Source organism: Anolis sagrei, chromosome 4 (genome assembly GCF_037176765.1).
Source record: "Anolis sagrei isolate rAnoSag1 chromosome 4, rAnoSag1.mat, whole genome shotgun sequence".
In the NCBI taxonomy this organism is placed as follows: Eukaryota; Metazoa; Chordata; class Lepidosauria; order Squamata; family Dactyloidae; genus Anolis; species Anolis sagrei.
Window position 1 is genome coordinate 151,612,473 of NC_090024.1, and position 25,808 is coordinate 151,638,280.

The following is a 25,808-nucleotide window of genomic DNA, read 5'->3' on the forward strand; positions in this document are numbered from 1 at the left end:
GACACAAAATAAATAAATATTCAATTTTAGTTGCCACTGCAGCATCCTATGGAATCCAGTAACACCAGCTACAGTAAGTTGCCACAGGATGTATTCCATGGTCTCTAAAGAAAGGCTTGTGAGCAGGCATTCAAAAAACCAAAACAAAAAGAAGGATCAACATGAAGGATCTGAAGTGTTATTAAGAAGTCAAGTCTTATGTGTTCATCACAAATAATTCCAGCCCTACTTTGGATGGTAGCATTACAGAAACGATATTGTATCAATTTGTGTTTCAAAGACGCAGCACATTGTAATACCCACCATTGAACAGTTTAAGTATTGTTCAGCTGACATTTTCAGGTTCTTCATTCAAAATTACATGACACTAAGATTATTCAAATGTTTTATTGCTACAAACAAGTACATTTTTATCACCAAAAAAGCCTACAAGGTATGACGTAGCATGTTTTTTACACTGAGTGATGCAGTCCAAGTGACAGCCACACTCACAACATAATTGTATGCATTCTAGAACTACGTATGCTGTGTTTCCTCGAAATATATTTGTGCCGAAATGATGTAACTTCCTACTTTTATTATAATCAGTTCTTAATTATCACAAGAAAATTAACTCTTAAAAACATACACAAGATGGGGGGTTATTTAAAAAGCTGAACTAAAAACATTAAAGCTTCATTTTAAGTAGAGATAAAGATGACACGAAAAACATTTTCAATTGAAATGGAATGCATGCATAGGGTAAAGGGTAACAGCAAGAGCCTCGTATTTAATTTTTAGAAATTTTACACTTAGCCACACTGACAGAAATGTAAAGCAGCGTTTTCCACTGCTTGTGTAAATTTTCTTGTATTTAACTATCTTCTGTTTGGTCAAGAGTGAAGTCTGTCTGTTCTTCAGCTTCTGGTTCTTCCTCTTCCTCCTCTTCTGCTTCTGGCTCTTCCTCTTCCTCCTCCTCGACAGGTTCAGTTGCCTTGTCTTCTCCTTCTTGCTGCTCTGCAGTCTGTTCTGTAACTTCAAATGGATTTTCACCCTAAACAGATTAAAAAGGAAAACCTTTGAATTAACTGTGTGATATGAAGAATGTAGCAGTCAGGAAACTATGAAATTAAACTAAACACATAGTTTCTTCAGTTGTAGCCAAGTTGCTGATGCTGGCTAAAGGAAGCAGACAACCTCTTTGTTGCAGAAGCTCCACTGGCTACCAGTTTGTTTCTGGGCACAATTCAAAGTCCTGGTTATAACCTTTAAAGCCTTATGTGGCTCAAGTCCATGCTATTTGGCTGACCGCATCTCCATGTATTAACTTGCCCAGGCCCTGAGATCCTCCAGAGGGGCCCTTGTCTCAGTCCCACCTCCATCGCAACCTAGGTTGGTGGGAACAAGATTTCTTAGCGGCTGCATCTCGACTCTGATACTCCCTTCTTCCCAGGGAAATCAGAATGGCCTCCTTCCTGCTCTCCTTCCGGCAGCAGGCAAAAACCTTTTATTCAGGCAGGCTTTTACAGAAAGAGAAATTTAAGATCAAGTCAGGGAGTGCTCTAGCTTTAATTATGAAGGAGTTTAAATTCATTTTAAGATTTTTGTTTCTTAATAATACCATTAATATTTAATTCTATTTTAATGTTTATATGTTTTGGAGTTTTAAATTGTATTGTATTAATTTTACTGTAAGAAACTTTGAGTCTCTTTTCTGGGGAGAAAAAGTTGGGTATAAATTATTATTATTATTACTATTATTATTATTATTATTATTTCTACCTCATGGGATTTCTTTCACAACACAGACTGCATGTAAATTGTATATGATGGACCAGCAAGAGTAATACCTGTTTTATTCTATACTTTATACCTCCCAAACATTGTATTAAATCCAAATCATATTCCAATAAAAATCCATGAGCAAATAAACAGCAAAAAGACCAATCTTGAAGTAATTTACAGTCAAGGACAGCTAAGAGAGGTTTTAGAACTGTGTCCTTGTTACAGGTGTCTGGATTAGCCAGAGCAAACAAGAAGGTATCTCACTCCCTTCTCTTGGTTGTTGCACCCTAGAATCCTTAGCAGAAACCATCCTCAAAAGACACCTTTACAGCCCAATTCTGTGTATAGTTACTTAAGTTCCAATGTATTCAAGTACCACGGTGCACAACTTGTTAAAGCCACTTGTTGAGAGACAACAGGGAGTAGCCAAACCAAATGCAAAATGGCATTTGGTTTTTCCTCATCTCCTTAGAACAGTCCAAAAGGCTATAGTAAAGATACTACTACTACTACTACTACTACTACTACTACTATTATTATTTTACTGACACTAAAACACAGTATGTCACAGCAAATGAGATCTATATGCTGGCTTTCTTATCACAAAATCACAAGTCGAACACTTCCCAAGCGTCTAGGACTGTGTAATGTATTTTTGAATGATGCGTGCAGATCCAAGTAAGGTGGCCTTTTGCAGTTGACAGATCGTGATTCTGTCAATGTTTATTGTTTCCAAATGCTGGCTGAGATCTTTTGGAATGGCACCCAGTGTGCCAATGATCACTGTGACTACCTGTACTGGTTTATGCCACAGCCTTTGCAGTTCTATTTTGAGGTCCTGATAACAGCTGAGTTTTTTCTGGTTTTTTTTCCTCAATGCAGCTGTCACCTGGTATGGCGACATCAATAATCCAAACTTTTTTCTTTTCCACAATCGTGATGTCTGGTGTATTTTTGTTCCAAAACTTTGTCAGTCTGGATTCAAAGTTTTGGAACACAATGTACCAGATATCACAATTGTGGAAAAGGAAAAAAAGTATTATTATTATTATTATTATTAGCCATATTTATATCCCGATCTTCTCAACCTTAAGGGGACTCAGAGCGGTGGACAAAGGCACAATTCAATGCCATACATTACATATCCATCAAATTAGAAAACATATCAACATTAAAATATCCGATAAAACATATCAACATTAAAATTATTATTTTAATGCAAGGAAACACTGATGAGTTTTTTTTCTTCCCCTGGTGCTTTTAACACTTTTTTCTTGTGCTCTGCCTCTAAGACACCAAATGGCAACTAGTCTACAATCGGTGATTAAGGCCCTGTACTTGTTGACGTTTGCATGGGTTAATATTAAAATAGTGATTATCTTCCATTTCATTTGTTTTAAACCACATTAAAGGTGAAGTTAAATTATATCATTCATTGGTATGGTAGCTAAAATTCACATGTCTACTAGAGATGCAACATTACAGTAAAAAAATTGAAATTGGACAAACACAAGCCCTTGAAAATTTAGTATTTTGAAAAACAAAATGAATGTAAACACATCTTAAATCTACAAGTGACAAGCACTGTCTTAATTCCATTTTCCTCATACAAGACGATTGCTTCTAATTCTCTTTCACTTTTACAATGTGTGTGCCACACGACACAACAGAAAACATGTTCCTGGTTTTCAAATTTTTCACATGGAAATGTATGAAAATGAAAAGCACACACACAGGATTATCATTATCTTTGAACTACTGCAGCCTTAGTTTCTACCCATCCAAGTTGCCTCCATGTTTTTGTTTTCTGATAATTTCCCTGAACATTATTCTAAATATCCTCAGGTGAAAAAATTAGAGGTTACATTATACTAAACAAAGGTATCATTACTATTGTTGTTTACTTTACACTTTTTGACAGAACTGTAAGTCAAGTAAGTTTGTAAAAATTAAAACAGACACAGATAAAAGTGCATAATGTTTTTTTAAAAAAACTATACATAAAATAACATATCTTAGACTATTTTAGAAGATCCTAGATTGCACTATGTCTCTATGCTGCCGTAAGATCAGATCTTATGATATGGGAAAAGTATCAATATGTGAATAAATATTTAAAATCATAGATTTTATAACACAGTTCTACATATAAAGTCTGATTTCTAAACTAAACTTTTTATTGTTTAGAATACAGCAATAATACAGCAAGTTGGGACTTTAGAGCTAACTGGAGTAAATAATAGCTGACTATTAAGTTCAGCAAATCATTATTTGCTGGCCCATGTCAAAATATTCACACCATCTAATCAAAGCTGACTGCAATTGATTTGAATTGATATTTTATCTGGTTGCAAGATACTCAACAGCTTCAATATAATATAATGCTACTATATATGTGTTCATTTTATTTGACTTTGTTTATAAACTGCAGTAAATAAAAAAATTTAAAATCATATCATTATATACGCAATATAGAAGTATATTCTGTCACAGCTAATTACAAGCAGTCCCTGGGTTCCAATGATATAGGTTCTGTAGGTTTGTAAAATGTAATTTTCTAGTTATTTGATGTCTAATGTACAGCATTCCCTCACTTATCGTGTTACGTTCGAAGAGCCCTGCAATAAATAAAAATCCACAAAGTAGGGACGCTCCTCTTTCCCCCTCCCCTCCTCCTTCCCCGCTCAGGCAGGGAAGGAAGGAAAGGAAGCAAGCCCTCCTCCTCCTTTTCCCCCTCCTTCCCTGCGCAATCTTCTGATGCCTTCAGCTTGCACAACTCTGAAACTTTGGAAAGGAAGCAAGCCCTCCTCTTCCTCCTTTTTCCCCTACTCCTTCCTCGTTCGTGCAGGGAAGGAAAGGAAGCAAAGCCTCCTCCTCCTCCTTCCCCGTGCGATCTTCTGATGCCCTAAGCTTGCACAACTCCAAACCTTTGGAAAGGTGTTTTTTGTTGCACTTGAACGCTTGCAGTTGTTTGCTGGGAAACCGCCCTGAGTCCCCAAAGGATTGGATAGAAATAAAATCTATTATTATTAGTATTAGGCTTGTTCTTAACTTGAATTTTATGTAAGTTGGAACAGGTACTCCAGCCATTTTTTTAAAGTTTTAGATAGGATAGTGAAAGGTTAACACTCCTGTGACATTTGTTTTGATGTCTGTGCTGTCTTTCATGAGTGAAGTTCCCTTCCTAGGGGTGTATTTTCTCACTTCCTGTTCTCTCACCCCAGGTTGTAACTAGGAATCATATATAAGTCAGATATTTGTACTGCAGAGACTGCCTACACTTGGATTTCATAAGTGAAAATTTTCATTACAATATTCAAGCTAATTGTATAATAATAATGTTCATGGTAGAATTGTTATAGTTTGGTACAACTTTAACTGCCACAGCTGAATGCAATGGAGTCCTGGGTTCTATATTTTAGTGACACAAATACTACTTGGCAGAAAAGGTTGAAGACCTTGCAATACTACAACTTCCATGACTCCATAGCCTTGAGCCACGGCAATGAAAGGGGCATCAATTTGCATCCATTCTACTATGTGCAGGCACCCTAAATGTACAATTTAAGATTATTTCACAAATTTAAAATTAACTCAATTGAATCACAAGAGGCAGAAATTTAACATATTTTTATCGCTGATATTTGCTGCTGAAAACTGTTCTGTAACACAAGCTTACCTTGACGTAACGTTCATACCGTGCCTTCACAATAGGGTTATTCAAAATGCTGGTAGCAGTCAGTACACTTTCTCTCTTAATTTGTTCTTTGTATGTCTGTAAATAGAATTGCACCATAAACATTGAAAGCTGAGAGGGATATTCAACACACAATGCTACAAATAGTGAAAAAGAAAAAAGTTAAGAGGAATGCCCTTTTTCCTGTTTGAGAATTCCATCTAACAATTTAGACATTTGGCTTTAGTGTGACCATGAAGAGATTAAGCTTACATATCAGATCTAATGGTGTTTTCCCATGCTTGTTTATACCATAAAATCAGTAATTTTGCCCCTCTTTAGCAGTCCCTGTGCACCTTCTAAAAACCTGTCTAGGTAACTTTCTGGAACAGTTATTTCCCCCTGATGGGACATTGTGCAGCATCAAATGGGAAAGAGGGAAAAACAATTCAGTTTAAAAATGAAACCTCAAGATCATGCAATTTGATTTTGAAAAAAGTGTTTGCATGATATTGTATGAATACTTATACCAGAACATTAAAATACTAATTACTCTATTAATATATTACTTATATTATATTTATTTCATTTTAAGACTCGCAGTCAACATTCCAGTTTGTTTCCTAAAGATGCACTACAAATTGTAGGTGTATGGAAAAGTTCTAGCAACATCCTTAAGTGTTGCTAAGTATACATGTTATAAAAGGATTGGAAGACTTAGAACACATATAAACCCCAAATATAGAAGTTATATTAGAAGATATTGTAAGGGTTAAAACTACAATGAAACTTGAACTGTATTTGTTGGGGATGCTAGATGACCAATTAGAAAAGAAACATGGAAGATTATTATTGTTTACTAGCTGTACCTGGCCACGTGTTACTGTGGCCCATTGTGGAGAAATGGGAAAGAAAGCAAAGAGGAAGAGCTGGTTTCTATACTACCAATACACAACTGAAGTGGCCAAGTGTCAACCTAATATAGGTCCATCTCAGTCTCCTCGAGGCCAAAGGTATATGGATGTGTGGAAGGGCCCTGGGTTACCTGAGTCCACATTGCCATATAACCCAGTTCAAAGATATTACATAGGTATTATTATAGGCATGTAGATATTATTATTATAGACACAGGTATTATTATTAATGGCATATAGGTATTATTGGGTGTCGTTTTAACGAACGCATGCTCTGTATAGCCATTTAGCTTTGCGGCAGATTAAGTTCTTTCCGGTTAATTTTTTTTGGGGGGGGGGGTTGTGTGGACATAGATTACTTTGGTAGGTGTCTTGTGTTCAAATTTGGTGTCAATTCGTCCAGTGGTTACTGAGTTCTGTTAATCCCACAAACGAACATTACATTTTTATTTATATAGATGATTACAGCAGCAAAAATAATCTATGCCCAGAGATGGAAAAAACCAGATATGATATACCAACGCAAGAAAATTGGCTGATGAAAATATGTGAATTAGCTGAGATGGACAAATTGACAATGTTGATGAAGGAGAAATCTTTGACTAAATTCAATATAGATTAGGGCATATTTATTACTTTTATACAGCACAGATGCGGACTATCTCCAACTATTGGTTTTCTGATACAGAAGAGTGTTATTAAAAGTAGAAAGGTGGAAATAAAGTGATAGTTAAAGGGACCAACAAGTAAAAAAATTAAAATAAACAAGCAATGAGCAAGAGGCTTATAGATGAGTTTACTAGGCATTTCTTTAGAATGTGTGTAGGTTGTATGTTGTAGATAAAGATGTGTTAGTTACTTTTCTATATAATGAAACATTTGGGGTTTTAAATTGTAGTTTCAATTTCATTATGTGTTCTTGTATTTTAGAAGTATGCTTTTTGTTTGTATGTATGTTTGAATAAAAATAATTTACAAAAAGAAAATGTTATTTTAGGTATGGAGGTATGCTCCCCCCCCCTCCCCGGCCATCCTTTTAAAATATAGCTGCCAAACTTTAATATCAAATAACTGCATTAATTAAGCTAAACATTTGTAATTTTCTGTTTGCTGTTTGATTGCAATTCCCAACTGAACTGAAAGGTGGGGAGTCCACAACCTCTAATCCTGGGCAGTCCAGAAGATAACCCATCATGTGTGGATGGATCCACAGCATCCATACACCCCCAACTTAAAAACTGTAAAATATTCTATTTTTGTCAGCATCACAGAAGGGAGCATTTCACTACCGTATTTCTTCAATTGTAGGACATCACTGACTGTAGGGCACATCCTAATTTCAGTACAACCACCAACAAAGATATGTAAGATACACCTGAGATTCTAAGATGCACCCAATTTTTATATATGTTTATATAGGGAAAAAGTGAGTCTTAGCAATGAAGAAACGCAGCATTTGTCCCTTCCTCAGCAGAGAGTGTTAGATTTTTGCCACTTTCTTCCTCCTACATGTACTGTTGTGTGCATGTATGCTTCAGGTCACCTAAGGTAGCCCAAATCAGAATGTTATCATAGCTGCCAGTCCACGTTTAATGTCCAGGAAAATATGCAAGTATCACAATAATGTAGCACAAATAATGGAGCACAATGTACCAACTCCTAGTACAGTAAGAAAATATGCTTATCTGGCACATCAGAAAAATTGCGAACCTCTGACCTACGTCAGCATGACTGATGGCTAGAATTTATAGTTTTGAAAATCAAGACTAGTCCAATACAGCATATTTGTAGCAACTGCCACAGGCCTTGTTTAAATGGTAAATTTTTAAAAAATGAGGAATCCTACAGGGTAGGGAAATTGTAGTTATATTGTTAGTTGACAAACATTAACTGTACAATTTCTAGCTTTTCCTTACAACTCAGGTCCCAGGATCAATTTGTAGAGCAAATTGATTGCTTTTACGCTTTGCCTATTTTGTCTATCAAATCATGTTATGCGACAGATCAGCTGCTCAGGTTTCCTGCAAAACAGCATGGACTGTGAGGTGGACTCGTCCAGTACTTAAAAACATATCCCTTTAGCTTCTCCAGTCAATTTGTCCTCCTGCCTCAATATTTTCTGTTAAATTAATGAAACAGCAAGACCGAATACCTGTTTTCCCTTTGTATGATCTGGAGACTTCAGGTGCTGCTGAACTGAACTGTGTAGAGCAGGGACATACACACTGCATGCAGAGCAGAGAACGGTCTCCACTTTCATCATATGATCGTCAGGTGTGACACCTGGAAATGAAAGGAAGGCAGCCATTTCACGCTTTATGTATATAAGCACAAATGTATTTTTCTCAAACGAAGATAAAGGGGATTTATATGAAGCCCATCTTAGTTGAACCTGGTGTTAACACAAATATAATTCTTACCATTGCACATTCAGCCTCTTTCCAGCCTTGTGACTCATAAAAATGAACAAGTCACCAAGTTAAAGAAGTCAGGTGTTTTGGACTTCAACTCCCACAATTCCTAACAGTCGGTAAGCTGGCTCGGATTTCTGGGAGTTGAAGTTCAAAACACCTGGAGGGCTGAAATTCGCCCATATCTGGTTAAAGAGAAATACAATCATGCCCACAAAGCATAATGAAATAGCACATAGGTAGGCCAGATGCAAAATATCGCATCACGTATACACTAATACAGATATTCCAAAAATTTGAAACATAATCCAAAATGTGGAACACTTTTTGTCTCAAGCATTTCAGAGAAGGAATGCCCAACCTATGCCAGTTTCAAAGTCACAGGACTTTCTTTTTAGGTGATATTAGGTAAGCCTCAATTTGTCCACAAACTGTAGAGACCAGACTCTGGAAACTGACTGGCCTTTTACTGTGCGATTCCAGACTGACCATATCCAACAGAACTACCACAAGTGCATAAAATCAGACAGTTTTGTTCAACTACTTGCCTTCCATTACATCTTTTTCAGTGATCAGAGCAGCTTCCATTTGGCTTGCAGTCTGCTGTTTACGCATGGCAGTTTTCTTGAACTTATTCACCATACATTCCTACAAGGCAAATTCATATCCCTTAGAGGAAAAATGTTATCTTTACTTATCTCAAGTTCACCTCCTATACTCTTAACAATAGGTTATTGGCCAGACTCCAGTAACTAGAGACTGGTCGACCTGTGACCTCCGGCTGTAATTAGACAAACTCATATTGTCCCTCATCACTAGCTCTGCCAACTAGGGCTGATGGGGACTGCATGCCAACATGTGCTTGAGAACTACACGGTGCCAGAATATTCACAGTACAGCCCTGTTCCCTCCCCCTATGTCACACTGGGAAAAATATTACAAACTGGTTTTAGAATGGACAAGTGTTGCAAACACATTTTTTAAAAAGTAAAAACCCAAACCTATCAAACATATGCCATGGGCATATTCTGTCTTTCAAAGTCTACTCAAAAGTTTTAATTTTAGCCTATGTGTCTGTTCTTGATCATGGACAAGTGAAACAGTCAGGTGAAACTATTTCATGGGGGTAGTGAATAAATGATGGTCAAACCAATGCCTGAAAAAGATAGGTTTCAAAAATTGCAAGTGGCAAAGCTATAAAATGGCTACAAACTGATTGAACTGATCTAACATTTCTGCCAAGAATTAAGCACATCCTCACGTCACAAAAACAAGGAAATTGTGCATTTGAATAGATGTCATCCAGGGTTATGTTTAGAGATCTGTATGGACTGTTTTGGTCTTTCTTCAAATTCCACTGCTGAACCTTAAGGCCACCATGGTATATTTTTAAAATGAATCTACGATCTATGGCTCTCTCCATTAATCTGATGTAGGCAAGGCAGCTACTTACATGAAGAAACTCCATCACAACTTTGTCAAATTTGGTTACTTTCTGAATATGATCTAAAGTTTCCTGATGAACGGCACTTTCCAGATGAGCTTCAATATCTTTTTCTTCAAATGTTCGATATTTACAAAATGAGCAGGTGAATGCCATTCTAGGAGATATAGGCGTATTACACACATCATTTTGACAAAAAAAATAAAAAATGAAATGTATCTCATTAACATCAAAACTGTTATTTTACACAGCTATATATGTAAATGAAGTGGTTTTATTATGATCAATGGAATTGAGTTGATGGTATTTACATTTTCAATTCTAAATGTTGACCTATTAAAGAATGCAATAGTAATCTCATAAATCCTCATGGATTACACATTTCTCAACACTGTTATACAATGTATAATATATACAATATCTATATTATGAGGAACATGAAAGCTGTGGCTCACAGCACACAATTTTATCCTATGTCACTATTTTACAAATTCATGTTAACACCTACGCTATGAGAAAACAAAGCATTTTAATTTCTTCACTTTAGTATCTAAATATCAGTTATCTGGGAGATTCTTCAGCATGTTATACTGGTAATTCTGTTCTTGGAATAGACTTTCTTGAGAATTTCTGAATGGTAATCATGGTTTTAATATAGAGTAGGGACTTCACTATATATTTTTGAAAACCCAGTACAATAACTACACTGATCTGGGATTCAGTCAAAAGACACAATGAAATACACAGATGAGGCAGACAAAGCAAAGGCAGTTTGAGAGAGATGCTACAGCTATTGTGCATGACTATATAAAGCAGTGATTTCCAACCTTTGGTCCTCCAGGTGTTTTGGACTTCAGCTCCAACGATTCCTAACAGCAGGCAAGCTGTTTGAGATATCTGGGAGTAGAAGTCCAAAACAACTGGATGACCAAAGGTTGGGAACCACTGACATAAAGGATGGCTGGGACAAATTCATGACATTTCTACCACAAACCTGTAACCATCACCATACTTTTCACTGTTTTTCTCCCTCCTGCGCCTTTGCTTCTCTCTTCTTGCCTCAATGCGGCGCTTTTCTTCTTCTTCATTTTTCACTTCTGGCTTGACACCTAAAAGCAGTGAACAGCTGAATAAACACTTGAGTTCTAAACTACAACAAGGGGGAAATGTGAAGTTCAACTTACCCTATTACTTCCTTTCAATCAATATTTATGATCTCATAAGAACCATGTAAGATGATGGCCTTTCACTGGGGTGTAGTTTAGTAAATTAAAAGCAAATGGGGACATTTGGACATTTCAGCATAGATTTGTGACAGTAGTCATTCTTACCGAAGGTAAATCTAAAATTGAAGCCAACCTAAACTCATTGTGCCTAGATACTAATGGCGTTAAATAAGCGAACCAAAACAGAGTGATAAGTAACAATAGTTGTAGATCTACAGTTGAGGCTTATAATCAGTAATATTACTTATATTTATGCTATATGCTTGCTGCTTTTATTGTGAAGACAGCTCATAAATAAATGCTATAGTTACTAAAAACATGCAACCTTGAAAATTCTGAAATAAATTATAGATTTTTACCCAAAAGTAAAAAATCCTTCCCACTCTGTAATTTCCAATTAAGATTAACTTTCAATGTGCATCAAAATATATGGAAATACATTATTCCTTCCAAAATTGTGATGGTATATTGGTGTTGTGGATTTCCGTCATTTGTAGGAGGCAGGATTCCAATACATGTGCTAAATAAGGGGAGATTGAGTTTTAATTTGGACATTATTTTTAAGCATCCAAACAACTGTGTTCTCTTTACATGTCACTTTGAAAGAAGGCTGTCTTATTAAAGACTGTGATCTATAAGTGATATAAGTGATCTATCAGATTTTGGTGGATAAATAGCATCCCATGAAGAAATAGTAATTAGAATGGTCATTAATTACTTTTGAAGATTTTGAGGAATAAGTAAAAGTGAAGTGCAAATTCCGTACCCCAAAGAAGGGCAAAAGGTAGATAGACAGATCTGTTTATCGATTAGTCCAATGACCATATCAACAATAAAAGACAAAAACAAAAATACAAATAGGCACTAATTACTATGCTAAAACTCCTGTAAAGTTAACTAAAATAAATTTAAACACAAAACTTGATTTAATAAATTTGGTAAAATGGGATTAAATTACAAGATGAAGACAGTGGGTGGGGTACAGTGACCAGTGCAAGAGTCAGTTGGAGAATTTAAGTTCATCACCATGACAAGGAATTCCATTTTGTGAGATAAAGAGATATCTCAGGTGGGCACCTGTTATTAATGAATTTAACTATGCAGCAGACTAAGTGTAGGTTCTCCCCAGGAAGACAGTCTGACAATTGGATCCCAGCTGGTTGTTCTGACCAAAAGCAGTTGTAAATGTTAAGATCTCACCTTGGCATATATACAACAATCACACAAAATATACACCATGTTCTCTATGGTTGCTGCACCATAGATGCATGTTCTTTCGTGGTAAGGTATTCTTTGAAATGGTCCTGTTCTTACCATAGAATTAAAATCTAGTTCTAGTAAAAGCTATTATTTGTACCGTGACAAAAGAAAAGAGCTTAGTCTGTCCAAGGAGAACCCAACACCTCTTTCTACTATCTCTACCATGGTGCTACTAATCTTTTTGAGTATCCGGTTGAATGTCTTGCAGCAGCCAGGTGCAGCATTGGTACTTTCCCCTCTCTGCAGAACGACCCCCAACTAATCTTGACCCCAAAAGGTGCCTTCACCTTATAAGTAAGATGAATTTATACGTTTGCCTAGCTTAAGGCTTTACCCTAGCTTAAAGTATGAATGCCCCATCCTCTCACAACACTGCATACTCTAGACCAGAGCTTCTTAAACTTTTTTCATGCACAATGCCTTTCTATCTGACAAATTTTTACATGACTCCAGGTATAAAAGTATATAAAATATGTATAAAATCAAACATTTACTGAAAATAATTCAGCATTTGCTGGCTGATTTTTCTTTTTGTAAAGCACATCTGAAGCATTTTGTGCAGAGTCCATGCTAAACACCACATGTTGTTGTAAACAGATTTGTGTAAATGAGTGGTGTTCAGAAACATTTTACAGCGGCCAATTTTTGTGACCCCAGCATTTATTCCATTTGGGGTAGGACCCATAGTTTAAGAAGCAGTGCCTTAGACCCCAGGTGGAGAACCACCAGCCTGCAGGTCAAATGTAGCCTGCAGTGCATTTGGATCACAGCAACAGACTCTGCCACTCTTTGTATGCAATCGGAATAAAGCAATTAGGAATTAGTCTTAAACCTGCTTCTTAAGGGATGGAAGCACAAGACAAACACTGGCAAAACAAAGAAAACCCAGCACAATCTTTGGCCCCAGCTTTTGGTCTGGTATGTCTGCCAAGAGATTTCTCACTGGAAAATCTTGTCTTTCAAAGAAGGGATCCCCACCTCTACTCCAGGTCCCTTCCACCAGGATAATCCCAAGCAAATCTACCCCACAGAGACAGACCTATAAGGTGACACCTTACCTCCACAGCCTAGTCAAATCCATGGGAATGGAAGCTCAAGATCAAATATAATCTTGAGATTCCAAGCTTTTGAACAGAATGCCTTAATAATTTGAAAGGTTAAGCGAAAGGATCTGCATATTACTAAGGTACTATAAACTAACATGTTCACAAATGGAATGCTTCACTTATCAGACATGTGCTATATCATTCAAGAATGAGAGAATTCAGGGAGGCAGTTCCCCTCAAAATTCTAGTTGATCTTGTAGTTAGAACAGCATAAATAAAACAGCACACAGTAAATTAATGGAAAACCTATTACACAGTATGAGATATGCCCACAGTTCAAGTCAAGAAAGTCCACACAATTTGTAGCAAGCTCCTAACATTCCTCATATCTTACATACAATAGCACAGCACATCAAGGGAAAGATGTTTATTTCATCGTCAGAGTTGAGCTTTCTTGCCTGTGAATTTGATGACACGTTTTAGTAAAATCTGTCTCCTAGAAGTGGATTTACCTATTTTAATAAGCCGCATATATAAACACAACCAATGTATGGTGAGGAACAGCTGGTATCTGATCTACTTTGAGACATTAAATTAGACATTAAATTATTACAAAGAGTAGGCAAGTTTAGTACATTCACTTAAATAATGCCATGAATGCTAAAAACAAAAAGTCAAATAAGTGTACATGATCCAAATATAGAAAAAGAAAATGTTAATCCAAGTAAATAAACTGATAAATTTGACACAATCAAAATTCTTTTATCTGTTTTGAATATAAAGAGGAAAAATATTATTATTGGAGAAAAAATACAGTCAAGCACATTTTTTCCAAAAAAAAAAAAAAAATCACCAGGTGAAGCTATAGAGGCACTGTATCTTGAATGTTACCTGGTAAAACCAGCAGCTTACCTTCGAAGGCCTGATAAATGTTATCATAGGCATCTTTACTGAAGTCTTCATCTGTAACTGGGGCATATGTTTTCATTTCCTAATTAAAGGTCAAATGCAATGGAAACTATAATATTCTGTTTAAAGAAATATTTTAACCATACACAACACACAAATTTTCCTTCTTATTACCAACAGCCCTTTCTTATGAAGTAGCACATGTAGCTGTCTCAATTCCTCCAGAGAAAAAGACTGTGAAAGCCAACTATACTTACAAATATCACTCCTGATTCATAACATTCTGACTAACATAAGTGATTGTTACTACCAGGCACTCAAATGCTTGCTGTGATGTGTAATGTTTTGCAAAACCGGAGATATTTACCTCTGGAGCAATTTTGTTGCTTGAAGCCCCGGGTTCTATTTGCATGAAAGAAGAAAGACATTTAAACAGAATCGAACTGTAGTGAAATGTTTTATCTCCCTAGCAATTTTTGGAGGATGAGAGAATCCTTGGTAAACAGAAAATATTATTTTTTTAAAGAAAATTGAAAAATGCATTAAGGAAATAGAAGTATCAGGTTATATCAGAATTGCAATGAAAATACATGTTATCTGTCTTAACAAAACTTGAAAGTGGACTAAAATATGTGGGATTATATCATCATACTGTGTAACTGGTTTTCCATTCATTTCTTGTTTGTGTCAATTTCAATTCACAACTATGGTTTATTATTACATTCAAAATTACATTGCTGTGTCTGACCAGATCAATTTTCTTTAGTTACTCTCAAAGCAGTTGTAAATAGCATGCCCAAACAATTCAGTGCAGAGTGAACTTAACAAGAAATTTCTAATAGCTTGTTCATTAAATCAGGAAAGTAAACTCAGATATCCTTGCAGAAGATCTAGTTTTAAGAGTTGGGATATTCAGGATAAGTTCCAAACATCTGATAACAGGTTGGTAGTTATTAAAATGAAGCAAACATTTAAGGATAGTTTTATTGTTGATTTGTTACTGGTTTAAAAAAGACACATATGAGGCATTAGAAGGATTCAAAAAAGGGGGCACATCTGTCCTCAAAACAAAAAGAGAAGTGACATAAAAAAATTGAACATGTTGTTATAGGTCTCCCATAACAAGAAATCTCTTCAGCTAAGCTTGTACTATAAGAGGAAAGTTTTCTTTTAATAAATGTAGTAGTCATGTAAGTATGTACTAGATGGGCTATAGATTCAATACAAACCCCACCCAAAATGCAGCATATAGACATGAAAATGTTATTGACCGATACTCAAGAAGATTTGTTAAATATAGCATTTTAGTCCTTACATCACCACCTTATAATGAATCCTTCCAATGAACTTTTCCTTCCTCATGGGAAAAAACATTCACTAAAGAAGGGGTAAAATATAGTCTTTGGGGGCTGCACTATGCAAAATACTGCAACCATTCCCTCTCTCATCCCCACACTAAACCTATACATTATCATAATAAGGCTCTCACTAGTACAAAGATCTCATAGAAGAGGAAATAAATAATATGGAACTTTCACACCATCCATGTTATTCAAAAAGCAACAGAGAACATTCGAAAAACATGTTAACATGTAAAATGTACACAGAACAATGCAGGCACATGTGCACACACACTTTACAAATGGTAATCATTAATACTGCATATCCTTAAATGGATTCTCAACAATGAGATTAGTACAGAAAAAAATAATAATAAGGGATTTTAGTTGTGGCTTTTAAATAAAGTCCACATTCACAGTGAGCTAAGAGACAGTGTTTTCAGTATAAAGGGATCTGGCTATAAGATTTCTATAAACATTCAAACATGAGTTTACAATCAAAAACTTGTTCTCCTAGTAACAGCCCTACAGCATCTCAAGCAAGCAGTCTTCACAATAAAAAGCCAGAAAATGTTTCAAAATATATGCATATATACACGAGGATCAAGTTTCTACATTTTCTTTTAAAAAACCAGAGGCATAGTATATAGGCACAAAGTGAAAAAAGTGACTCTCCTGTATCAGAATAAAGTATGTAATCAATTTCTATGTATACCTGGCTTCAATGGGGATTTGAGGCTAAAAAATGAAGAATGGCAAAGCATCATAAATGTGTCCCTCAGAAAATGTTAATTAGCGCTATAATTCGAATCTTTCATTCAATTACTTACTAGGTTTGTTTTGGTTCATCTTCACATTAGGTTTTGTCAGTTTGGGTTTCTTGATAAATGTCCCACCTGGTTTGTTATACGGCTGCTGTATCATTTTTCTCTTTATTCCTCGTGCAGCTACAGCTGCAGAACTGGGTTTGTTATGATAGTCTACCACAATTCCAGGTCTATGCATGCCTCCAAAGTCTCCCATGTACTGTAAATGGGTTAAGAGCAAGTATTAGGAAATGATGTGGCTGACTACAAGCATCCTAACTCTTACATCAATATATTTTAAAATATTTACAAGACAAGACTAGTAAGTTAACACACATCAAAATTGCAAGCTTATTAGTTTTTCAGTTACTTGACCACAAATTTTTGTATCAAATAGATTTCTGCTTATGTAAAGTCATTAGTCCAGCTCACAAGTCTTATTCAAATTTTAGTTGTATTCCCTCTCTTCAGAGTCTCCAGATAGTATTTTTAAGAAAAAGTATATACACATTTGAAAGGCTGAGTAAAAATATGTGACAGCTCAGGCAAAAATAGAAGTTCTAGGGAAACAATAGGACATGGAGAAAATCTTGGATTTGCAAAATGTTTTGTAAAATAATGTTTTACTCATTCCTGACAACTCGTAGTGATAAGAGAAAAATGATATTTATGCTAAAAAAAATTCACATATAATTGTAATAATAATCATCATCATCATACTGTCCCTTTAGGAGAATGTTTCTGTCTAAACAATGTACTTTTCTCAAAGTCTATTTTCACATTTTTTCTACAAATTGAGACATGTGATTATATAGCCCAAGATGCAGCATTTTATAGGTTTCTCTCACATAGTCACAATTTTGTTTGTACAAAATAGTACTTATTCCCACCTATTACTGAGTAAGACTTCAAACCAGTATGTGGGAGTAAACAGGTATTGAAATTAGGGGCACTTATATTTAAGTAGAAATACATGTATTGCACTGTAATATTTGTATATCTTTAAGGCTAAAATAATGTTAACCTGGAAATAAATTTCACTAAATGAGGAAGATTCTACTTCTGAGCCTACACACAAAATTATTTTATCTAAGCTTCCCTGCAAAAATCTTTTTCTCCAAATGAAAGCCTTGAACTGTTAAAAATTACTGTGTACATTTCATGAATATGTTGGATTTATAAATATTTATAACCATTCCCTGCACGTGTTCCTCCCATGTGGCTTCTTGGGTAAAGATGCAAAATTTCCAGAAAAGTTACATCTTCATCCAACAGATGACACTTTGAGTGTTTTCAGATAAAGAGCTATGTATTTCTCTTGTATTACCTGTTGAGGTAATGGGTTGCACACCTCAGAGTGTTAATTACCAAAATATTCTTTTCTAAAACAGAATGGATGTGGTGGTGAACATAATAAATTAAAGCCTTCTTGTATTAAATTTTTCCTAAGAAGAAGGTATGTATTTTGCAAAAAGCATCAACTTATGCTAGCCATTGATGTGAAGTATGTTCTCTTTTTTCATCTCAGACATCTGCAAAATGTTACAAGATGTTTAAAATAGTTGCTGTAGATTTTGTAACATTGAATATTGAAGTAAACTGAAGAGAAGGAAGCAAAAGAATACAGAGTGCTGAAATGTAGGCCTGCTTTTCTGTTAGTAGACATAACTGACCCATTTATATATATATCAGTCACAGGCTCATCTGAGTGGATGAGTGAAATCATATAAGCAGAAATAAATATATGTCAATAATTCTTTAATATAAATAACTAACCAAAGTAAAAACAGTAGAACTGTAAAATATGCCCCTGGTTTCAATAACACTTAGCTGGAAGAGGGCAGGATTTATCAGAAATCAATAAAATATAAATATGCTAACAAAGTCCATGCACAAATTCTACACTTCAATTTGCCCACATAATGGGCTATAGTAAAGAACAATCTAGCAATATCTTCACATACATATGCATAAATCAAAGCACATTTTCTAGATAATTTACATTTGCATGGGCAAATATTTCCAGAATCTATTAAAGGTGCAATGCATTTTAAATACAGTAAGCATGTTAGTTCCTCAAAATGTTTAAAGTTTAAAAATTTACTATAACAATTAATTCACTGGGATTTTAACTCATTCGCTCTCATATGCCAACTTTTAGAAAATCTAGGACTGAAGAGCTACACAAATCTGCAGGTATTGTTATGAAACCGCATCAAAGTTTTTTGCTTTCTCCTCATCCCAGCCCTCTTTATGATGGATCTTTTTTTCCATGTCAGGACCGACTGCTTCTGGTGTGAGAGAAATTGGCCGTTTGCAAGGACGTTGTCCAGGAGATGCCCGGATGTTTTACCATCCTGTGGGAGGCTTCTCTCATGGGAAGCTGGAGCTGACAGACGGGAGCTCACCCCGCTCCCCGGATTCGAACTGCCGACCTTTCAGTCAGCAGTTCTGCCGGCACAAGGATTTAACTCATTGTGCCACCGGGGGCTCCTTTTAGGACGAATTAAACCTAGTCATGCCAATTACACCCTTCAGAATGTTACATGAGCAAAAACATTTTTGAATATATTACACACACAGATCACCTAAAAAATCTTGCCTTCTATACTCAAATTATAAATCAACTACTTATTTTTAAAGGCCAGCTACCATAAACACATTAAGATACCCATGTAGGTTTAATAGCTTAACTAGGCATATGGAAATAAGATATAATATTATAAAGTAAGTTAATGGGACATCATCATCTTATAAAACTTGAGTATTCTAATAGTAATGCAGAAAGTTTTAATTGCCTTGGTTGTGTTTTTTGGTTTGTTTTATGCTAATATCAGAGCTTTACTTTATTCACAATCTTTCAGCTGAACTTTTGAACTTGTACTGAAGCCTTACATCTACCATGCAAGAATTATTACACAACTGTTAGACATAACAATAAAGGTGCATTAAGTTAGTTTTCATTCTGCATTATTGGTTTTTAAGTTGATGGCATCCCTTTAACTATGGTTTTAAATCAACTTATTTCTTATCACCTACCTTTATTAAACCCACCCTTCCACTCAAGTCTGTCGATTTTACATTAAGCTAAATATGAGTACAAAGAACCAAACTCCTGCCTACATGCACAAAATCCACTGTATTACATTCATCCTCTGAAATTAAAAACTATACATACATTGCACCTTTAAGCTACTCAAACTGAGAAAGGTTCTAATTAACCTTTACAATGTTTCAAGACTTCTCCCACTAGCCAAGATGCTAGTGTTAACAAGGAAAAATGCAATTCCTTTTAACCCCTTTTAGACCAAACCCATTGCCTTAATCATCAGCTTTCAAACAAGGAGAGATTCAATAAAGCCTTAGCAACTAATCTCTTCATGCTTTTACATGTAAATGGAGACACAGGGTACTAGGTTCTGGGTAAATACCAAACCAGATTGGAAGGTCATCAACCCTAACAGTTTGGCCAAAAGTGCACTGGAACATACAGTGTCATTTGTTTTAAATGCTATGGTCTTTAAAGGGTTTAAAAGAGTGACTAGTGAAAAGAATCTGAAAAGATTCTGTACTTACTCCTCGGCCACGGCCTCTGCCTGTTGATGGTCCTCCAAAAGGCTCATAGTTTCTGCTTCCAAATCCACTGTCAGGGTAAGCAGGCGTTCCTCTCCCCCGAGAGCCTACAGGTGCAGGCTTCATATGGGGTGAAGAAAAACTGCTGTAGGAAGAGTAAGTCTCTCTTCCTCTGTCCTCCATAAACCCAGGCCTCAATTTTGAGCGTGAGTAAGGTGCTTCCCAGCTAGACCCGCCCTGGTTTCTACCTCCGAAAGAGTCAAGGCTATTCCGGTAGTTGCTGTCAAATCGACCACCATAACTACCTCCGAAGCGGCTTTGTTCGGGCTCATTATAACCATAGCCAGATCTGTATAGATCTCGCCCACCCAGAGAAGACCCGGAGTCGTAAGACTCATAAGGTCCAAACCTGGAAAAGTTGTAGTGAGGAAAAAAACAGTAAGCTTACTAAAGTTAAACATTTCAAAAGACAAGTCATCAGTTGACATTTATCAACTAAAAATCAATGTATATTTTACTGTGTTAGGGTTTGCCTTGATTAGGGCTGGGCAATTCCAAACTGTGACCAGACAGAAAGCTATCTGAGCCACTTTTCCATAAAAGTAATGTTCAAGTTCAGTATACCTGAACTTCAATAAATTTTGATTTTTCAGCATTATTTAAACCTCATTGTTTGTGCCCAGACCTAGTCATACCAATGCAGGCACCTGCACAGTCTTTTAACTGTTAATATAACAGTTCTGTCTTTAAAGTCATGCCTATAACAGTTCAACAGCACTTAAAGGGCTTTGCCCTTCACTGGGAATTTTGTGACAATATCAATAATGAGAAGTGATTGCTATGTGACTTTTTTATACCTTGAAAATTTCAGATCACTTATTTGCTTTTTGTATTATGCCACTTTTAAAATGTAATTTCCAACATGTCTTATCTGCTATTATCACATTTAGGACATTCTATAGCAGGGATAGGCAACTTGTGCTCCTCCAGATGTTGCTGGACTGCAATTCACTTTATCCTTCACCACTAGCCATGTTGGCTAGAATACTTGGGAATTGCAGCCCAATGACATATGTTAGGCCACACATTCCCCACCCATGGTATAAAGTAAATACCTCTATATAGAACTGAAGAGACAAAGTAAGTCTTCAGTATCTGTGTGGAATAGGTAGAAAGAAAGGCTATGAACAGCTTCTAAATACCCATTCCTCAAAAGCCATAGGCAATGTTTCAATTATTAATCAAATACAAAATAGCAGTTCATGGAAACATCAATGTCATGTAGAACTATACCGGAAAGGGGAATACACTTTTAAAATACAGCTAAGTAATGAGAAATAAAAATATTTTAATTAAAAAGCACAACCTGGTAAGAAATATATGGCCCTCATGTATAATTCTCAATTCAAATAACTTCAGTCACACAAGACTTGCATATTGAAACATCATCTACAGATCATTCAATCCATATCAACAGTAAAAACAATTTCATGTATTAACTGTTGAGAACTCTCTAATCATATGCAGATTACTAGATGGTAGGTACTGTTTATTACTGCTTCTCGGGTCATTTAACTATGTACAAGTTTGAAAAGCACTGTTTTCTGGTTCCTTAATCATCACTATCACAATAACATATGGATTCAGAGTTGTCTATCTGTAGTCTTTCAATGACATTTAAAAGTCAGGTAAGTTTAATAGATCAATTTTTTTAAAAAAAAACTGCAGATCATATAAGAAAGGCAATTTTTCACAAATATTTACAACCTAAAGTTAGTATACATGAACTTGAGACACAGTGCAAATCCGAAAGCTTTTCAAAATACAGTGCTAGAAAATTTGCAGAATAACCCAAACACACATTTTTAGTGTAATTAGTACCTGCCAATAAAATAATCTGGACATGAGACGTTGTCTATTAGACAATATCCTTGCAAAATATATTAGCATTGAAGTAGTTAAATGTAAGTGCTCCTTTCATAAAGAATGTTGAAATAAGACAAATACGTTTTATTCATATTCAGATGGCTCCTCCTTCTGCTATAGATGCTACTAATGTTACAAATACAGATAAATACAAATTTGAAAGCAGGTCTGCAATGAACACACATACACTGTCAAAATAAATTAAACATTTTTTTTGGGGGGGGGGATATCTGCTGTGCAGTCTTTTCATCACTTACACTGTGCAGTTACTGTAGTATTTTCAAGGAACACTTAAACTGAATAAAACTATAGAATAGAATAGGGAACATGTGACCTTCCAGAGGTTGCTGGACTTCACTTCTGTGAGCCTGACACCACAGGCCTCATTATAGCTGATGGGAACTGTAGTGCAGCAACAACTGGGAATCCACAGGCTTCCCACATTTGCTACAGACTACAATTATACCATGTTTGATACACAAAACACCTGATTCAATATTTTACCTGTTACCACCTCCTCCTCCACCACCGCCTCCATGGCTTTCCATTCCATAGGACTGGTTCATATAAGAGTCCATAGGTCTTGGGCCACCATAGGCACCGTGTACATAGTCACGGTCCATTTCTAAGGAAGGAAAAATACAAGTTTCTTTAAAATGAAACTTAACCCCTCAAGATCTATATGTTCAATGACTCAATGATTATACAGTCAGTCCTCCAAATTCGCTGGAATTAGGGGGGAAACAAAAAAAACTGAGAAAACACTCTCTAAGGTTTACATCACAGAATCACATTAAAACTTAAAGTGGCATTATTGAGCTTATGGAATTGAATTGCTGAAGTTAATAGATCTTCAGCTACCACTACTTCATTTGATCACAAGAATGACACCCCAAGGTTAGCAGTACAAAAAGAGGCCAAAACTCCAGATTTATTGAAGCTGTGCTTTTGGTTGCCACCTGCTGGGCAGAAGTAATATAACTTTTAATACATATTTCATGCACCGAAGAGAACTCACACGATTACACAGCACTGGGCCCTGGCAGCTAAAGTGGCATCAAGCTGCATTCATTCTACAGTCTATCAATTAATGGAGTCTCGGCATTAGGAGTGGGGGAAAAGAGGGAGCAGCACTTGCTGAGAAGAGCACAGAACTCTGGGAAATGTAGTTTGGGAAGATAGGAGCTCTATGCCAGATAATTCAAAAGGTCCTGCCCTAAACTGCATTTCCCAGACTGCATCAGCATCACAAAGCACCAATCAGGGTAGCAGAGAGAGTGATTTGTTCCTCCCTAGCAGCAGCCAGTGAGAGTTCCAATGAATGGTTGAATCTGCTAAGAGGAGGACTGACGGATACTTCTAGCAAGTTAATCTCTGTTCTGGGCTGCGAAGAAATCCTTAAATGCATGACCCCCATAGGGAAGCATATTAATTAGTTTAGAGAAGTGGTTCTCAACCTTTGGTCCTCCATGTGTTTTGGACTTCAGCTCCCAGAATTCCTAACAGCTGTTAAGATGGCCAGGATTTCTGGGAGTTGACATCCAAAACAACTGGAGAACCAAAAGTTGGGGAACCACTGGTTTAGAAGCTGGATGGCTATGTCAGTAGAGTTTTGATGGTGTCCTTCTGCCTTGAAGGAGGTTGGACTAGATGGCTCTAGGGCACTGGTTCTCAACCTGTGGGACCCCAGATGTTTTGGCCTTTAACTCCCAAAAATCCTAACAGCTGATAAACTGGCTGGGATTTCAGGCCAAAACACTGGCCAAAACACCTGGGGACCCACAGAATGAGAACCACTGCTCTAGAGGGTCCCTCCAACTCTAGGATCCAATGAAAACAAAGAATTGGTTAGTATGAGAGACATTCAATGAGACAGTGCTGTGGCTTTTCTAATAAAAGAAACACATTTTTGTCAAAATGGTTTTTTAAATCCCTAAAATCACTAGATATATGTGTATATATGTGTATTTGCATCTGTACATGTTGTTATGTTTTGTGCATGCGTTGTATTTTTTATTTTTTGGTTGTTTGATTCTCTTCCAAAGTGTTTTTCAGTGTTTCTATGAGTGATGATTATTTTTATGAGTGATGGTCACTCGTTGGCCTGATAGGTGTATTGTGTCCAAATTTGGTGTCAATTCATCCAGTGGTTTTTGAGTTAATCCCACAAGCGAACATTACATTTTTATTTGTATATTTATTTACTTACTTACTTTTATATGCCACCCTTCTCACCCCGAAGGGGCTGCAATATATTAAATTATTAACATAGTACAATATCAGCATTATATATTACTATATTGTACTACACTGTTATATTGTATTATTAGTTTATTTATTTATTGATTTACATTATTTATATCCCACCCATATCAGCCCGCAGGTGACTCAGGGCGGTCAACATATCAGCACAATTCGATGCCATCAATACATACATTCAAAATGCAAAAACAATTAAGTGCATTTAGACAAAAAAGACAGTTTTAAAAGAGCTATATCCTCTCGTTCCAATCCTCATCCGTTTCATAGTCTTGGCCGTTCCTGGGTCATTCTCCATCTCAAGCTTGACTATTTATTCAGGGGTTCCGAATGCTTGCTTGAAGAGCCAGGTTTTTACTTTCTTCCGAAAAGTCAGGAGGGAGGAGGCTGATCTAATATCCCTAGGCAGGGAGTTCCACAGCCGTGGGGCCACCACCAATTAGTAATATTATATGTAATATAAAATATATAATTAAAATATAGCATTATTATTAGTATTATATTGTATTACATTATAATATTATAAATATTATATGTATATAAAATATATTATATTATATTATATTAGTAAACCACAGGAGACAAGATGGAACTGTCTACAACTGTAGCCCCCTCTCTTTTCCCTCTGGCCAGATTTATGCGCAATTAGTGTAACGAAATAGTAAGAAAATTCCGTAACTGTGGTTATGGTAACGAATTCGTCACTAACTACAGTTTGGAAACATTTTAGAAATGAAACGCCAGCATCTCGTTTTGTAAATTACTTTTGAACATTTTTTAAAAAATGGATCGCACATCCCTAACAATTATTATTACTATAATTAATTATTATTTCGGAACCAAAGGAGGCTCAACCTGTAAAAGGAGGGAAAGAGCGAGCGGCTTTGCTATGGCAAGGCGGGGGTCGAGGCCAGGAGACAAGGCCCAAGAGCGGCCCTCCTTTCCCGCCAGGTCTCCGCCGCCGCCGCCATTTTGAGCCGAGCCCTCTCCTCGGCCGCCTTCCTTCCTCTCTCTTTCGTTCCCGGCGCCCAAAAGCTCACCTTCCCCGTAATCCATGGTGGCGACGGCCCTGAGGTGCTCCTCGTCACCCGCTTCGCCGCTCGGGCTGCCGCAAAGACTCGACGACGCGGACGGAGAGAAAGGACGGAAGAGAGAAGAGGCGCGGCGGCGGCGTCCCAAGGTCCCGCCTCTTACGCGGCCTCGGGGCTCGCTGATTGGTCCACCGACTCCTCGACGGAGCGTCAGGCCTATGGA

At 36.5% G+C, this 25,808-nt stretch overlaps 1 protein-coding gene across 4 annotated transcripts; it reads right to left on the minus strand.

Moving 5' to 3' along the window:
• Nucleotides 1-372: 372 nt before the first annotated feature.
• On the minus strand, nt 373-25,808 carry ZNF326 (zinc finger protein 326). Of its 4 annotated transcripts, none has more exons than XM_060773899.2 (12): nt 25,595-25,808; nt 22,800-22,920; nt 20,373-20,778; nt 16,821-17,016; nt 15,018-15,052; nt 14,654-14,732; nt 11,222-11,318; nt 10,219-10,366; nt 9,314-9,413; nt 8,507-8,637; nt 5,444-5,539; nt 373-1,033 (listed from the first exon to the last, which is right to left on the minus strand). In XM_060773899.2, exons 1-12 carry the CDS (start codon nt 25,608-25,610, stop codon nt 854-856), a joined length of 1,605 nt encoding a protein of 534 aa, XP_060629882.2. In that variant the 5' UTR covers nt 25,611-25,808; the 3' UTR covers nt 373-853. The 4 variants fall into 4 exon arrangements, with proteins under 4 accessions (XP_060629882.2, XP_060629881.2, XP_060629884.2 ...); XM_060773898.2 differs by having other exon boundaries at nt 11,204-11,318; XM_060773901.2 differs by lacking the exons at nt 14,654-14,732; nt 15,018-15,052 and having other exon boundaries at nt 11,204-11,318; nt 16,887-17,016.

Excerpts from the sequence above, each read along its gene's own strand:
- ZNF326 (XM_060773898.2), bottom strand. Across the intron at positions 17,017-20,372 it reads GCAGAGGCCGTGGCCGAGGA|TACATGGGAGACTTTGGAGG; the intron begins GTAAGTACAGAA and ends ACCCATTTACAG. Across the intron at positions 14,733-15,017 it reads GCAACAAAATTGCTCCAGAG|GAAATGAAAACATATGCCCC; the intron begins GTAAATATCTCC and ends ACCTTTAATTAG.